Genomic DNA, 18,351 nt, shown 5'->3' on the forward strand with positions numbered 1-18,351 from the left:
AGAACTAGATAGGGTGAGCTTATTCAACAGTAAGCCTCCAAGACAACAATTGCATCAGACAAATAAAAGACAGTTTTACAATATACAACGTATGTGATCAACACTAAATAATTATATTTAACAAGTCATTATAGTAGAATGATTTAAGACTAGCTAATCCTCAAAACACACAACTACTACCAAAACAATGTCCTGGAACATACCCTGAAATTTTAAGAGAAAAATGAAAGGCTAGAGCCTACAAGATATGTCATGATCCCACAGCTCCTGCACAACAGTTAGAACAACGTTGTTCCTAAAGGTTAGTTGATTTAAGGTTAGAGTTGATATTTTTAGTGCAAGGAGAAGAACTAGAGGTAGAGAATATAATATGAACACAGGCTGACAAGAATAGACATCTTTATCTATCAATAGCTTTAATCTATCAGTGGCTTTAATTCAAATAAGCTTGCACTCACACTTAGCACTCAATAAAATGGGTATCTGGCTGTAGAGATACTGTGGGAAGGGGCTGGAGTGATGTCTCAGTCTATATAGCATGATCTCCTGCATTTGATCCCCTTGGTATTCAAATGAGAAAAAAGAGAGACATATAGAGAACATTCTGATGAGACTGAAGTAGGTCATGACAGCACATGTTTGTAGTACCAGTGCTAAAGGGGTAGAGATCAAATTATCCTCAGAACCCTGGTCAGTCAGCCTAGCCTACTCAATGAGGCCCATATCAACAAGAGAGCCCATTTCAACAACCAAGGTGGACAGCAACTGAAGAACATTACTCAAAGTTGAACTATGGTCTTTATATGCATATGTAAACATCTGCACCTACAGGGTGCAGGCAAAAAGGAAAAGGTAAGGAGAAGACAGGACAGGATAGGACAAGACAGGACAGGAGACAGGAGAGGAGAAGAGAAGGTAAGAGAAAAAATGGAGACGGGAGGGGAGGAGAGGGGAAGAGAGGGGAGGAGAGGGGAGGAGAGGGGAGAGGAGGGGAGGGGAAGGGAGTATGGGCCATGAAATAAATGTACCTTAAGAGACCTCGGTATTCAAATGAGAGAAGAGAGACATATAGAGAACATTCTGGTGAGACTGAAATGAAGCAATATGTCACCCCACTTTTGAGCATGTCTAGCTACTAGAGAGAATCCTTCAGGTGTTCAATGAAGCAAGGAAAAAGTATTTAGAACCTTTGCAACCACCTCTCGGTCATTAGAATAGAACATAAACTTTCTGGTCCCTTAAATTTTAATGAACCTGAGCCCTTTAAAGGTGGCAGCTAGAGCAAGTTTAGCAGTGAAACAATTAAAATGTTAATGGGGCCTCTCCTGTAAATAGATTTATGAAAGTCTGGGAATGCTGACAGAGTTTATTCCTGGCTCACACTTCTTAACTGTCAGTTGAATTCGAGCAAAATTTGCTTTATAAGAAATGCAGAGGCTACATCTGTATGGTGTTATGGCTGGAGCCTACTGTGGTTCTTATATCAAAATTCACTCCAGTAATGCATCATATCCCTAAAGCCACTCTGCTATCACATAATTGGCCAGTGTGCATTGAGTCTTGAGTGCTTCTTGTTTTCTTTCACATTTAGTATTCCAGCACATTTAAAGGAAGCCTGCTTTCGGTTTTTGCTCATCCTGATACGCAGAGAGTTCAAAAGTTCAGAAGATAAGGCATGCTTCTCAGCGTACGCTATGAAATGCATTGGAAAATAAATTTTTGATGTCAAGATACATTCCCAGCTTATTCATGCTGAGAATTGTTTTCTTATCTTTTGGACTTTGAAAGCTAGGATAATCAAAATTTGTTTGGACTCCATAAATACATAATAAAATTTGACTATTATTTTATTATCATTTGCTTCTTTACAGCTCGTACTCAGGTATGTTGACAAATAAAACTGTACATTTTTATGGTGTATAGTATGATGATTTGAAATAAATATTTGCTGTGAAATGGTCACCATAGTCTAGTTAGCTACCACACCCAGCATCCCACCTAGTCACACTATGTGTGTGTGAGAACATGTAACATCCACCCCATTTGCAAATTTCAAGTGCACAGTATACGTTGCTTAGCTACACACACCTGGTTCTATATCTGAACCTCACATGTACTTCGCTTCATAAACTGCCCTTCACAGTGTGACAGAGCATCTGGGGCTTGAAACTGCTAAAAACAGGTTGATTTTTACTGATCATCCTCTACTCTACTAAATCGTGGAGGCAGTCTCCTTAATAATTCAAAAAATGAGAGCTAAAGTCTCCTGGGACTACCTCTTCCCTCAAGAGCAAAATGCGCTCAAGCTCAGAATCGCTGTCAACACCTAATTAAGCATATCAGTGAGAAGGAACATTAAACACCACTGAAAACTAGCCACAGCAGAGTGACAGAAAACATTTTCCAGATCACAAGTTGACATGCCACATAATTTATATCCGAAGAACTGACTTCACAGAGTTGCCTAGAAATGTTCTTTAAAATCCCAGGCATGCCCTCATCATTACCACATGGCTAGACCACAGAGTCATGGGTTGTTTTTTTCTTTCTTTTTTTTTTTTCTTTTTTGTTTCCTTTTTAGCAAGCCAGATCTCTTCAGACATCTATAGCAAATAGCAGTGTCAGTTTACACTGCTGAGACAGACAAACGCACCATTACTCCCTATCTCAGAGTCCTCAAATATTCCTGAAAGGGATAACTTTTGTGCTGAACATTAATACTTGTCCTGGAAAAGATGGAGGAGGCCCGTGATGGGGTGGAGTTTATCTAGAACAAAGACTGCAGCATAGTACATAGTACATTTAAGGACCCTAGGATGTGCTGGCAGGAGTGGAATTGCATATGTACAGGAACAGAGTTAGAGACACCACTCACTATGCAGTACATGGTCTCCAAACATTGCTTCCCTTCCATAACTGCCACCTCCTCACTTTATAGGTTCTTTCTACTCACTTCTGTGAACATTCATCCAACTCCATCCCATCTCAACTTCCAATGCAAACATGATAATTTCCTTCTGGAACGCCCTTTGATTTTGGCCTCTTACTAAAAAAATATTAGCAATGCTACCCCCTAACTCCTTCGTGGTGTGTAAGTATCATGTAATAATACTTACTGATACATCTCCTAGAAATTGTCTCAGCTACCTTTAGAATCTCTGCAGATCCAAGGACAACAACTTGATGGTTGTGAACTGCCAAGTTCTGCTGGCATAGTATGAAAAGGACACTCTAATGAAAATTCTAATCAGCTGGGAATAATGGCAGATACAGAGTGTCTGGTTAGGCAAGATGCATGGGAGTGTCCTCTATTGGGGTTTCCACTCTTAATTACTGTGACCAAAAATGGAGGCTGTGGGAGTAATGTTCTCTACAGATTAATGTGCGTCCTCTGGACCTGTAGCAGTTCTGACTCTGGCGTTTTCCATGGGTGACAATGTCCACTCTCCAGGTTCCTACTTTACACAACTTCTGTGAAGCCATCTTCAGCTCCTCAACAGTTTACCTTCTTCTATAGGTGCTTGTTCTTCTGTATATCTGTCTATCTTGTGCCAACTGTCTGTGTATCAGAATATCCGGGCTTCCATTCTTGCTGATATTTTCTCCTCACCTCTGTCTCCACGTTAACATCAACCTGTGGCTCCAGCCCAGAGCACATTCCTGACTCCTCTCCGATCTTCTCCAGGAGCCCACAGCTGGGACCTCAGGTCATGCACAGGACCATGAGTTCATTCTTGAACTCCTCTACTCCCTACAAGGCTACTCTCTTGTGTTTCCAATGTTCTCAATTTCCTTAAAGTCCTTTTCCCTCAACTCATACTCCCATTCACTCCTCTTGATCCTTGTCCTTCCAGGCTGCCCCTTTCATCCAGCTGTATTTCCTGGGTTTAGCATCACCAACTTCTCTCTAGACTGCTGACAGAAACCCCAATGGGACACCCTGCCTCTGGATTCATTTTTATTCCATTCTTTACTAAGGAGCTGAGGTTGACAGTATATCTGAATAAATGTATAGTTATATGGTACCCAGTAATACCATAGAAGTGTAGAAAGCATTTCTGAGCTGTTCCATCTGAGCTTCCCTAAGCCTCCTCCTTTGTTTGGCTCTGTACAGCTTACTGCCTCCAGAAGTGCTATTTAGAAAATGAACCCTCTTATAATTTTCCTAATAGAAGGTCTTGCCTCCATTGCTTCCTCTCATCCATTTGGCCCAACCATTGCCACAAGCCCCTTTCCACCCAGCACACCTCTACCTAAGAAGCCTGCTGAAGGATAATCAACTCCTGCAAAGCTATGTGGAAGTCCTGCACTCTTCCTTCCTCCATACTGGGCTGGGACCATATGTGGGTAGCCTTTGATTTGTTGGCTTGCATTCCTCCAGCTCTTACTTGATTCTGAACAAATGTTTGTTGAATAAGCTAACAAGAACAGAAAACCAACCACATGTAAAAGAACCAAGTGAGTGATTTGATTTCAGTATCCAAGTAAAAACAAAAACAAACCAGGAAAACGACCAGCACTGGAGTTTGGACAGGGGCTCTGGGACAAAATCACTAAATCCAGTCTCATCCTGTTTGAATGTGAATGCACTCATTGCCAAAACACTGAATCCAATGGAGAACAACAGAACATGTTAGCAAACTGTGTACTGCTAAAACGTAATGAAAAACATTAGGAGTGTTGAGAGACAGCGTCTCTGGGTCTCTAGTACTTTCTGTCAAAAGCTTAGGCAGCATAGAGTGGTAGACAAGTGGCACTCCATAGGAGACCACCTACCTTGCCTGCATGAAGCTGAAGCCCTGGACTCCATCACTGGGAACTAAAATAATAAGAACGAAATTTAATTAATGCCATTGACAGCTTGTTCACCTTCCAGAAGGGAGTATATACAATAAGCAGCCTCAGAAGGAAGACAGAACATCACCTGCTGGAAGGGGCGGAGTTCTCCTGAGCATGAGAACGAAGACATTTGGGTTTGATGGAGCTGTGAGCAGGCATCTCACAGCACCTGAGGTTCTCAGGCTTCAGCTTCGACTATGTGCAGTGCATATTTTTGACTGGTCCTCAAAGGCACTGCGGCATTGAGGGGGTTGGTGACACAGACACTACGCTCATGTTGTCTGCACTGAAGGACTGATGGAAAAATCTGTCTTGACTGAGAAAATTGTCTTTTCTCAGTAACTAAAAGCTGAGGCAGACTCACTTGCTGGCTTATGAGTGGAGGAGAATCACAGATCTTTCATAATTCTTCACTAAGTGAGCAGGACTGGAAATGAATTTCAAAAAACAGGTGTTTAGTAAATATTTGTGACATAGAATAATGTCAACATAAAAGTCCTTGAGTGCAGGGAGATGACACTAAAAGCACAGATTTTAGAGCCAACCAGGTTTTGAGTTCTAACTCCTTCTTAGTTGACTAAGAACTTTTTCTAGAGCTTCATATTCCTATATGAAATTTCTTCAGGAAAAAACAACTTCTCTGACATCAGCTTCTTTATCATAAAATCCGTTCACTAGTGTCATCTTTTGATATGGTTTTTGTGAAAACTAAGTGTGTTAAAATATGTAAAGTACATAACTTGTTCCTGGCACATAATAAATATTTCAGAACTTTATGATAATCGAGTTTTTTTGATGAAAGGAAACAGTTACTAGAGGCTCACTTTTGAAATCAACTCATTTTTGAAATCACCTTTAATATGTTTTTCATATATATGTCATATATATATATATATATATATATATATATATATATATAAAGATGGAGAATGGGAGGACAGATAATGCACCTGTAAGTGTATATGGACTATATGTCCATATTTGTTCCTAATTCAGCCACTGAAAAAAGAATGAAACCTTTTATTTGTAATAGTGCAGCTGGGACTGCCAATCCTTATGCCAAATGAAATAATCCAGGCCCAGAAAGACAGATACAACTTGATCCTCACTCTTCTGTGGAGATTCAAAATGTTGGTTTCACAGACATTTACCATGTTGTGGTGATGAGCAGAGACTAAAGGGAGAAGGGGCAGGGAAGAAGGTGGTGTTCAGTTGACCAACAAATTCCAAATACAAAGAGAAGGAGCAATACATTCTGTTCTATTGCTTCACAGAGGAAGTGGATACAGGGGCAGAGGAAGCCCTGACTAAGTGGAGTACTGCATGAACGTGTGTTTCTATCTGAGCACATACTCCAAGACCAATTGGCCTATGGTAAATTGACAAAGCCATTCCCATATGGTTCAGGCTTGAGAGGGATGAAAGCTTCCCTCGAGAAGCCCCAGTATGTGAGTCTACAACAACTTCCTCCCCCACACTGTTTACTGCCTGAGATGACTGCCTACAGAGGCTTTCTACTCAGACTAGATAACCCTTCCCCCTGTTCTGTACCTATTAAACATGCTTGGCTTCCAGGTTACCATGGTAGTGGTTAGAAAACACAACCTGATCCTACGTCATAACATCTGTGCCTATGTATTTGTCCTTTTTGAATTATCTTGCCACCCCTAGCCAGGCTTCTGGGGCCCAAAATATATGGGTCATGGCAAGTGTAGATTATAATAATGTAGTATATGTGTATTGTACATATTTTAGGCTAAAAGAAAAGATTTTAAATATTTTTCAATATGAAAAATGATGGGTGTGGGAATGTAACTCAGCAAATGAAAGTGCTGGCCTTGCCGAACCTAAAAATGGGGGTGAAGGGAACCAGAGAGCATGGTTTGTGCTTGTAATATCAGTGCGGGGCAAATGGGGACAGAGGGATTCTGGAGGCTCATTCACTAGCCAGTCAAATCTATTTGGCTAAGTCTAGGCTATTAAGAAACACTATCTTTAAAATAAACAATTAAAATTCAGGACAATACCTAAGAAAGGATACTCAAGCTTGTTCTCCGGCAGGAATATGCACTAACACATTTGCACACATATATAGAACACATACACACTAAGGTAAATGGCTAAAGATATAGACAGGCTTATTTGAACTTAAACATCCTAAAATGTATACAGGTGTCATATATCCCACAGTGACCCTCAAGTACACACAATATGTACCAATTAAAATAAATATAACTTTCAAATTATATATATGTATTTATATATGTGTGTGTGGAGTATAAATAATAAACAAAAATTTATATAAAAGTATATGAACGAGACCATGAGCTGACCATAATGCCGTTTGAGGGCAGACAGCAAGTTGAACTGCATGCAAAAGCAGGACTAAGGTGCACAAAAAGATATTTTAAGGTTTGTATTTATGAAATTTGACAACTGACTGAAATATAAAACTTAACTTATTCATAAGTTGTCATTATAAAACAAAAAGGCCCGGTCCAATCATGTCACATTAAGCTCATAAATAGCAAGAAAATAAATTAGAAAAAAAGTAATAATTTTTTTCTGGTATAATAAAGGGAGAAGATTGACAAAGTACTGTCCGCCCCCCGGCAAAAAAAAAAAATAGAAGGCAGAGATAAATAGAGATGGTCTTTGGCCTTCTGAGCTGAACACCACGGAGATGATAAGTATCTAGCTCCAAATACACATTTGTAGTTCTGAAGAGCCTACAGCTAGCTGTAGAGATAGAGGCCATATCAGAACAAAGTTCATGATGGGAGGTGGTAGGAAGAAAGGTCTGAGAAACAGCATGGCCACAGGAGGAGAGAATCTGCAGATGACACTGGGAATACAGAGAAACAAGAGCAAAAGTAGAGCTATAGGAAAGCAGAAGCAGAAAGCTCTAGCAATGTCACATGCTACAGGAACTGGGATGACGTAAGTGAGTAAGGGCAGCAGCAGAGGAGACCAGACTGCAATGAGTTAACTGATGAATTATAAGAAAGCAAGTTCTGGGAAGGCAACTCAGTGGCAAAGGGCTTTCTGTGCAAGCGTGAGGACCTGAGTTCAGTTCCCAGTATCACGTAAAAGCAGGAGGAAAGCAGCACATACTGTAATCACTGGGACAGAGAGGACAGAGAGGCAGAAACAGGAAACTCCTGGGGCTTATTGATCAATCAACATAGCCTAAAGTGTGAGTGCCAGTTTTAGTGAGAGACCTTGTCCCAAATAACAAACAAAAAAGGGGGGGAGTAGGAGGAGGAAGAGAAGGAGGAAGAAGAGGAGAAAAAGGAGAATGAGGAGGAGGAGGAGGAGGAGGAGGAGGAGGAGGAGGAGGAGGAGGAGGAGGAGGAGGAGGAGGAGGAGAAAAGAAGAAGAAGACCACAAAGCAAATTGGCAGATCAATGGACTGAATGGAGAACCCAGAAACAAACAAAATTATGCCCATCTAATTTTTTGACAAAACAAGCAAAACATACATTCCATAGCCTATTCCACAAATGATGTGCACAAAACTATATTTCCACCTTGAGAAGAATAAAATTGAGTTAATATTTTTCACCTTCTATGAAAAAAATCAATCAAAATGGATAAAATATCTTAATTTAAAACTGAAATGCTGAAACTTCTAGGTAAAAACATAGGGAATATTCTTGAAGGCTCTCCAGTAGACAAGAATTTTCTGAACAGAACTTTAGTATAACAGAAATTAGTCCCAAGTATCAACAGATGGGACCACATGAAATTAAAATCTTTCTGTGCAATGAAGGAGAGAGAGCATCATAAGAGCACAGGCAGGCTGCAGAATGGGAGAAAATTGTTATCAGGTATAATTCAGATAACGCTGATGCACATCACAAATAACTGCAGAAATTAAATACAAAGCAAATAAAAATCGCCAATCAACAAATGCTTCATGAATTGAATACACAACTTAGGAGGAGGAGGAGGGGCAAGGGAAAAGGAGTGGGAGGGGAGGGGAGGGGAGGGGAGAGGAGGGGAGGGGAGGGAGAGAAGGAGGCAATGGAAGGAGAAAACCATAAGTGACCAACAACTATTTTTAAAACTGTTCAACATTCCTAGTCATGAAGGAAAAACAAGCTTAACCTACTTTGAGATATCAGAGGAACCTTTATTCACTGCTGGGAGAAATGAAAATTAGTATATCTGCCTTAGGGTCATTGCTGCTGTAATGAAACACCATGCGACTAAAATAACTTGGGGAGGAAAGGGATTATTTAGCTTACAGTTCTACAACATAGTCTATCATTAAAGGAAGTCAGGACACATACTCAAACAGGACAGGAACCTGAAGGCAGCAGCTGATGCAGAGGCTATGGTGGAGGGGGCGGGGGAATGTTGTTTACTGTCTTGTTCTTCATGGCTTGCTCAGAATTTCTTATAGAATCCAAAACCACCAGCCCAGGGATGGCTCCACCCACAATGGGCTGGACCCTTCCTTTCAATCATTTACTAAGGAAATGCCCACTAGCTTGCCTGCAGCCTGATCTTATGAAGGTATTTTCTTAATCAAGGTTCCCTCCTTTCAAATGATTTTAGCTTGTGTCAAGCTAACATAAAACCACCCACCACAACATTCATGCAGAAGTTAGTGTGGGTTTCCTCAAAAAGTTAAAAACAGAAGTACTACATGACCCAGCTGTTCCACCCCTAGGCATATCCCCAGAGAACTCCGTACCTTACCATAAAGGCACATTCATATTTATTGTTTCTACATTCATGAAGAAACAGAGCCAGCCTAGATGTCATTAACAGATAGCTAGGTGATGAAAATCTGCAACAGGTTCACTATGGAATACTATTCAGCTGTAAGGAAAAATGAAATTGCTAAATTTTCAAAATAAATTGATGGATTTAGAGTGTGTGCCATAAAGTGAGGTCACCCAGTCTCAGAAAAAAAAAAACAAACAAAAAAAAAAAACAATGAAAGTCCTCTTGCATATGCTGATCCCAGCCTATAACTGTAAGATACATGTACATGTGACCAAATGTGTCTTCCATACACAAGCACTGATTTTAGGTGATGAGGAAAGACAGGAAGCAGGAAAGGACATGTCATGAAAGAGGAAACGATTGTTTTAAGTTTCAACTGTGTTGTAGATTTTTTTGTTTTTTTGGTGGTGGTGGCTAAGGGCATAAACTAAACACACACAATTGATAGTGAAAGTGTCAAACCCTAAGTGAAGGCCCATGGCTTCAGAATGGCCATTCTACCTGTATGGATAGCCACTGAGACGTGCCGAGCTTGAGGCAGGGCGAATGCTTGTTTGAGTGGCAATGTTAATCTAGCCATATGGTGTTCATTATTTGTGTGTTTATTATAATAAAATGACTCTTATTTCTAAGAGTTAAGTTGTCAACTGACAGAAGATTCTGAGAGTTATCTGCTGGGCTACACACTCTTGAGCAAACATATATACACACAAAGAAAGAATAAGACAGAGAGAGAAGGAGAAAGAGAGACATGGAAAGGAGAGGGGAGGGGAGGGAAGGGGAGGGAAGGGGAGGAGAGGAGAGGGGAGGGGAGGGGAGGGAAGGGAAGGGAAGGGGAGGGGAGGGGAGGAGAGGGGAGGAGAGGAGAGGAGAGGGGTGGAAGGAAGAGGAGGGGTGGAGAGGGAAGGGACAGGGAGTAGGATACAGAAAAAAGCCATAATGAACTGGTTTTAAGACATTAAAGGTAAGGCAAAGAAATAGAATCAAGCAATGTCAACAGACAAGACAGTCTACAAACAGAAACTAGAAAAAATATTTGTCAATGGAAAGGAAATAGTACAAATGAAATAGCCACAAATAAAGAAAAGAGAGGTGCAGAGAAAACAAGCCAGAATTCTTGAAGCATCCAGGGAAGAGTGAGAAAACTTTTCCCAAGAGAGACAAAAGAAAGAACTGAACATGTGAGACGTGGAAGCAGAGGTCAGGAGCCAAGTGTGTGGCATCGATAATATCAACAAAGCACGGACTGCTAAAGCTGTAAGGCACATGCTGGGGGCCAGTTGGTGGAATGGCAAAAAGAACAACTATCGCTAAATATAAGTAAACAGATTTAGATCTAGTAGAAAGATCAGAGTGGGCACAGTTTAAAAGGAGATGAGGATGGAGAAGGGAGCATGGCAAACAGAAACAGACTCTAGAGACAACGATGGGATCAAGGTGACCATGACACTCAGCCATGAAACCAACAATGTTCTGAACTCCTTGACACCCTGCCCCTCCCATTTAAACCCCAGGTTTCCCCATCAGATGCGTGTGGACCACTTTTCTACATGTCTGTGGTAGAGAGAGTACTAACATGGTTTGTACATAAAGGGTCCTCTCAGAAGTCTTGTCTTAATTGCAATGCTCAGAGGTGAGCATTTAGAGACGTGTTTGGCTCCTGAGGGCCATGACCTCATCAATAGATAAATCCCTGATAAAATCTCAATTTAATGGACTTAATGGGAGGTAGACATAGTTTGAGGGAGGGCACACCCTGGAAGGATATAGCTCACTCCCATCCTAGCTGTGTGTCTCCTCTACTTCTTGTCTATACTAAGGTGGGCAACTTTGCTCTACCACGCTGTTTGGAATGGTGTTCTGCCTCATCACAGCCCAGAAATGGCAAGTCAAGTCAATCATAGACTGAAAACTCAGACACTAGGAGCTAAGCAAGCTCTTCTTTCTTTACTTGGTATATAGGCTTTTCTCACTGCACAGCAGAACCTCTAACACAGGTGGTTGCAAAGTCTACATGCCATATTTTGAATTCTATGTCAGAACGGCCTATGCGAGATGCCCATGTTAGAGTCTGGCTGTGGGATGTCCCATACAGTGCAGGAGACTTCTGGGTCACACACTGGCCTTTCCTTTGTAAAGTCCCCCCACCCAGGTGTTAGACAAACATAAATAAATATCCCAGGTTTCAAAAACTCAGGCAATTGGCTCTGTCTTAACTCTGTCCTGCCAGGTGGAATCTTTAGTTCCTCTGTGTTCATCATTCCATTATCATGCAAGTGTTCACAATCATATACCAGGAAGGGTAAATTTTTATACATTGTTTAACAGTTGGTCATTGTCCTTTAATGCCTCAAAGATTTGGACAAAGTTTATTTACTTCTATTTAATCCTGGGGTAGGGAAATGTACAGAGTACCATTAACATAAGTAAACTCATCAATATTCCCTTATCAAAATGTCATCACCAAGAGGCTCACATTTCTAATTCGAGCACTCTTTTGGCTGAGGCAGGAGGATTACTGATGATTCAAGGCTATAACATGATATAGCCTATCAAGTAAACAAAAAAACCATAAGATCATCTCCAAGGAGCAGCTGGAAATTTCTTGTAGTCTTCAGTAGGTAGAGAAAATTCAGACCTTTCTGGTAAGGACTATCCCATGTGTTGTGAGGCAATTAGCAGTCAAATGGAGCACTGACTGTCTACAGAACCCAGAGTGCTTGAAGCCCAGAAGAGGTTCCCAAAGAGCCTTAACATCTCCCAGGTTGAAAATGTCAGCTTCGATTCCACTGAGAAGATATAGGGAAATTAAAGCAAATTCCATCTATGCCAGGATGTCCTAGAATAGTTAAACAGCAACTCTGGAACTAGGTGTGGCAGTCCAGGTCTGCTGGTAAACTCAGTACTTGCAAAGTGGAGGCAGGAGGATCAGGAGTTCAAAGACACATTCAGCTACAGAGTGGGTGAGATCAGGTATAGCAAAGGCTGCATGAGACGCCTTGTCAAAAACAAAAAGAAGGAGGAGAAAGGGAGGGAAGGAAGAGGAGGAAGAAGAGGAAAAAGAGAAGGAAGAGGAAGAGAAAGGAGGAAGAAGAGGAGGAGGAAGAAGAGGAGGAAAAAAATAAAGGAAGAAGCCCAGCTCTGCCTGTCAAACTGTGTTCAAATCTGGTCATGCAAATTTCAGCTCAGCCTTGCCTCTTCCTCATTATTGAGCATGAGAGCACTGCTTGCCTTATAGGACTGGTAAATGCAAAGTAGCTAGAAGTCGTCTGTTGTCTAAATAAGAATCCAAGGGGCTGTGGCTTGGCAGCTACTCACACATGAACACTTCAGCATCGGGCTGGTTCTTTGAACCAGCCTCACATTAGTTATCCAAAGGTTCCAGCATGTGTTCAGACAAAACCCTCAGATTGAGTGATGATCATCATGAGAACTGGAAAATCCATGGCACACATAATTTGTCTCACTAAGGAATTTTTAAATGAGTTTGCCTTCTAAGAAATACAATCATAAATGTAACATGTGTATAAATCGGACTACTGAGAAGCTGCCCCTGTTTATACTTGGTCCTCTAAGACGTTACAACTCTTTCCTGCATTGATGACCTGTGAGTGTGGGCCAGTAGGATGGTCCACCTTCATTAATGGTCATTACCTCATCTGAAGCCTGCTTTCTCTCGTCATAGACCTCAGAGGTCAATAACAATCTCAGGAAGAATTCTCTCACACTTAACAAATAGGTAGGTGTGCTGCCGTAGCTCAGCGCTTCGCACAGCTGTATTCCACATGCCAAGAATTGCAAAGAAACCTAGCAATAGAACCTACCATGGTTGCTTATGAGCAAACTCTAGCACCAGAGAGGACTGCATACAAACATGACCAGATTTCCCCTACCGGAAAGTATTAAAAAACATCAGAGTGACTTCAGCAATTCCTTTGTAAACACATTTCAATTAAATCTGAAAAATTTATATTGGGTTTAGTATCTGACTTCATCTCACCTGATATATAAATGAGCTACAGTTATTAAACACACACTAAACACACAAACACACACACACACAGAAAGAGAGAGAGAGAGAGAGAGCATCATTCTGGACTAGATCAACACTGAAAGAAGATAAACGCTCTGTCATAACTGTGGAGTGGAGTGTGTCTCCCCACTCAGGTTACTTGCCGTGCGTGGGTGACTAACACTACCTAGCAAGCAAAGCAACTAGGGTTCACTCTAACACTGACTCTGCTAACGCAAGTTTGCTCTAAAGCAATTTATAAGATAAATGCTTTCCACAGGCACAGGTTACCCAGAGTGATGCTTTTGAGATAAACTGGAGTCTAAATTCACCTCTTCAAAGTAAACAATGCAAATCTTATCAATTCCAGGGGCGGGGGAACCTCACAATACCTCCTCCAATTTCAAAGGAATCCACATTTAGCAACTATGTAGTCATGAAGTTGTGAGATGCAGTGACACCCTGGCCCTGTCCATAGTTAATGGCCTGGGCAGTGTGACCAGGTAGCAAACTGGATTTCACAAAGGATGAAGTATTGAGATGTAAAGTGAACCCCAAACAGTATTTCTCTTACAGGAAGAAGTGAGGCTTTGGGTTATTTCTCTAAACCACTTTTCTATTATATAATATCCGTATTTCAGAAAAGTGAAGAAGACAGGATGATAAGATGTTCAAAGGGCTTTGCTGTCTGCTCATAACCGCCCAAGAGCACAGCAGGAAAAGCAGAATTTGAGCCGGCTTCTCCACCAGACTCTTCAAAGCTGAACATCACGATGTAAAGAAAGATCTGGCAAAAACTTCTCCAGCCAGGAAAGGAGACTGGGCTATTAGACTTTTCAAGAACTTCTCCCAGTGCTCCACAGGGCACCGAAACCCGACATTTCCCAACCATACCCATTTCTGATGCAGAAGGAATCCTCCCTGTACCCCTTCCTCCTAACTCTCCAACTAAGCTCAGCTGCTGACACGTGCTTTTGCTGGCTCCTTGCCTCTCTCATCAGACCTGTGAAATAATCCATTCTTCATCATACCTCACAAAAAAAAAAAAAAGGAAAAAACGTTCAGGAACACACTGGATTCTACACACACACGCACACACACACACACACACACACACACACACACACACACACACTAAACGTCAAGATTTTTCCCATTCAACGAGAGAGATTTCAGGCAAAAGCCTTGTAGAATGTGACCAGTTGTGCCCATGAAATTAAGTGAAACACATACCCGTGCATACAAACACTCAAACTCCAGGGCAGGGAGCGGGAAGAGGGGTGATGTCTGTCAGGTGCTTTGAAAAAAAATCAGGTTGAAAGCACTGGACCTTCATTGGCAGTAGTTCTGTTGGGCGGTGGCGCTCCCGAGGTCTAGTATGTATGATTACGTTCCCGCCCCAAGCCGGTCAGTGACATTCCCAAGTTCTCATGCCTAGTGCCTAGTAGCACCCCAGTCCCTCCACTGTTTCCCGGAGAGACCTAGTTTCTGTCTCTGCCACGGTTTTGCTCGGGTAGGGCGGGGGCGCACGGACCAAAGCTGCTGTCCCCGCGCGTTCCGGAGCTGGCGGGCACCACTTACATGCCGGGCTGGAGCTGTAGGGCGCTTCCTGGCGGCCAGTTGGCAGCGGCCCAGACGCAGAAGCACCAGAAGCACAGTGGGGAGGTCATCTCGGTGACGATGAGCTGGCGGGGCCACCGCCCCAACTGCGCGCGGTGCGCCGCTCGGGATCCTCAAGTCCGAACCCCGCGCAGAAGTTAGGCTCGCCAAGCAGAAGTTGCTAGTGCCGGGCTCGCTCTCGAGGACCGCGACGTGCGTCTTGCTGCGGAGGGCACCGCAGCAGCTCGACCCCAGCAGGCGACACCCGCAACAGCGCCCGTGCTAGCAGTGGCCGGCCAAACCAACCCGGGCACTGTAGCCCAAGAGCTGCACAGCCCTGCACTGCCGGCGGCGACTGGAGACCAGTGAGACCAGCGGTCTTGCATCCCCCGCAGCCCCGGTGCCATAGCAACGCGCTCGCCGCCCTCTGGCCCCAGCCCCTCCGGAGCGCTTAAAGAGACAGCCCCCTTGGCCACCACGCGCTCCTTGAGCTGTCAGGCTGCCCCCACCCCCACGCCCTCTTCACCTTCTCTTCTCCAAGGGGCTCCGGGCGGTGGCTGGGGTAGCATCTAGCATGCCATATCATGTTCTTCCATCAATAATCTACACAACTCTACTCCCAACCTCTTCCTCCAAACCCTTTGAGCATCCTCCGCCCCAAACCAGCAAAGATGCTTTCCTCCTCCAATACCAACCTGCTTAAAACCAACCAGCTGCGCATCTGCCACCAGCAGAGAGCAAAAGCAAGCTGACTTTTGATTCCCTCTCGCTCAGCTCCCTCCCACCTGGAGGTTGGGAAAACAGTCGGAGCACCGCTCTGAGGGAGGTAAGCTTGAAGTGAGGAAGGAACTGCAATTGACCGAGTCCAGTTTGCTACCAAATCGACAGTTGCTGCACACATCGCTGGCGCATTCAGAAGTCCTGGATATTCAAAAGCGAGATAATCTCCCTCCCTCCGCTGTATTTGGCCACCACCTCACTCATTTTAGGCACCAAGAGTTTTAAGAGGCGCCGGCTCTTCTCCAAACCTAGTCCCTCCTTTCTTTCAAACCAGCTCCTGATGCCTAAAATCCGCAGAGCAACTTCCAGTTGCTAGCCCCCCAAGGCCCTTCCAGAAGGGAACAGCGTCTGCTCGAATCGGCTGTGGTGCTGGCCAGTGCTGCCAAAGATGCGCAGCCAAGAGCAGAACGGAGCGGTAGCCAGTAGCTTCCCCAGCCGGAGGCTATGCCTTTGCCTGGCGCCAGCTGCTGTCTGGAAGGCCACAAGCCTCTGGGAGTGTGTTTCGTGAAAATAAAAATCTATGGCGCGTCATGCCCTCCAACAAGGACAGCCCAGGCTCAGAAGCCATCATTTACGGTTTAGCCCAGCAAAATGTGCAGCAATCTTGAGGGGGACAAACTTTTGCTTTTATTGCTAAACTTCGGGAAAGTGGCTCTCCAGTGACTTGTTTGTCAAATACTTAACGTGGTACTTCCCTGATTGCTTCACTCCTAGAAGCCCTGAAAGGGTCTAAATCCTAAAACTATGTTGTAGGTTCCGTCTTGCCCCGATGGTTGAATTAATCACCTGCCCCTTAGTTTCAAATCAATGTTCCTTTCTTTTCTTTCAGCTTCCTAACACTGGTGACCAACTGGGCATTTCTGGGGGAACTGGAGGGATACTATGAAGGGTTCTTGGGAAAGGAAATAAAGTTGACTTGGAATTTTTGCAGAATCTTCTATTTACCTTAGACTTGGCTTTTGCTATATACTCATTTTTTTTAAATTTAAGTTAAACAAGTATATATACACATGTGTCTTTTCTTTATTCGAGTTCAACTTGTGAATAAAATTTAAAATTATAAATTTACAACTAGTTACATTTTGGCATATATCCCCCAAAAGATAATTTTAGAGTTAGTTGCACAAAAGAAATATTTATGTCCCCTGCCACAACTATAAAAGAAGGATACATTCTCATTTTCTTTTCTAGATTCAGTTCTGCATTCAACGGGCCCTGGGGACCTGAAGAAGTCCACCCTCAGTGACAGTGCTAGTGTTTGCTCCAGACTTCCTTGTCATCTTCTGATTAGTTCTGATTAGCATAGACTGCTGCACCAAACTGATATCTGAAATTTCATTCTTCATTCTTCTAAGGTATCCAAATCTTTTGGTCATCTTTACAAGAAAGAAAGAAAGAAAGAAAGAAAGAAAGAAAGAAAGAAAGAAAGAAAGAAAGAAAGAAAGAAGTTAATTGCTTAGTCTCCCCCTCTTTAATTTCTCCTCTTCTGGGTCAATGTTAATGAATAGTCAAATGGTCTGGACAAGTAGGGTTCTATGCAGGTGAGAACACCACAAATTTACTTGCTAATACTCGGCAAACAGTGTCTGCTGAACCATGTGTCCTGACTACCAACAGTGTACACACAGGTAAAGAGATAAGCTTGGTCCCTTCTAAATCCACTTCTTAAAACTTCAGGTTGTTTTAATACAGTTTTGATCTTAATTGTTTTAATGAAAATGTATAGTATACCTAAAGATAACAGGGTGGACTAGCTGTCTCCTGAAGCCCCCTGGGAAGTGTTCTTTGCTTCTGGACGAGTTTTAACTCTGTGGGACCTACAACTAATCCCACTCACTTCTAGAATGCAAAAAAAAAAAAAAAAAAAAAAAAAAAAATCTAAAATATTCCTTTTCTCTGTATTAAAGAAAATATTGCATAAATAATAGTCCATACTATTACAAAGTGAAATCTGAAGTAAGTCACAAATATTTAAAGACCTGATGATAATGGGAAAAGACAGAAATATATGTAAATTATTTGATTGGCATGAGTGTAGTGAAGGATAGCTTAGGTATGTAGGAGGTACATCAGTCCATTGGAAATCCTGCATTTGAACCTTTTTCTTTCAGGTACATTAGTTTGAAAGCGTATTTATTATAGATGAACATTGAAAGCACTTTGGATGTGGCAGACTAAATATGATTAGTGTATATCCCATAAAGTGAGGTTGATTTCAAGGTATTCTTTTATGGATATTAATCTAAATGCAACAACATTACAATATTACATAAGGTACACCATTACATGAAATGGCCTAAGTATTCATATTTTTTCCATGAACTGAATGAGCCTGATTTGAATTCAGCTCCCCTTTTTGTAGCACACTCATTAGAGCTGCAAAA

General features: G+C 42.4%; 1 protein-coding gene across 1 annotated transcript in view; it reads right to left on the reverse strand.

Annotated features, from left to right (window-relative positions):
* LOC117707158 (EGF-like and EMI domain-containing protein 1) overlaps positions 1-15,672 on the reverse strand; it is a 530,582-nt gene extending 514,910 nt beyond the window's left edge. Inside the window, exon 1 of the mRNA XM_076932235.1 lies at positions 15,170-15,672. Coding sequence (XP_076788350.1) covers positions 15,170-15,258 — 89 coding nt within the window. The 5' untranslated portion in view covers positions 15,259-15,672. The remainder of the gene's footprint in view (positions 1-15,169) is intronic.
* Positions 15,673-18,351: the final 2,679 nt, after the last annotated feature.

This window comes from Arvicanthis niloticus, chromosome 4 (assembly GCF_011762505.2).
Source record: "Arvicanthis niloticus isolate mArvNil1 chromosome 4, mArvNil1.pat.X, whole genome shotgun sequence".
In the NCBI taxonomy this organism is placed as follows: domain Eukaryota; kingdom Metazoa; phylum Chordata; class Mammalia; order Rodentia; family Muridae; genus Arvicanthis; species Arvicanthis niloticus.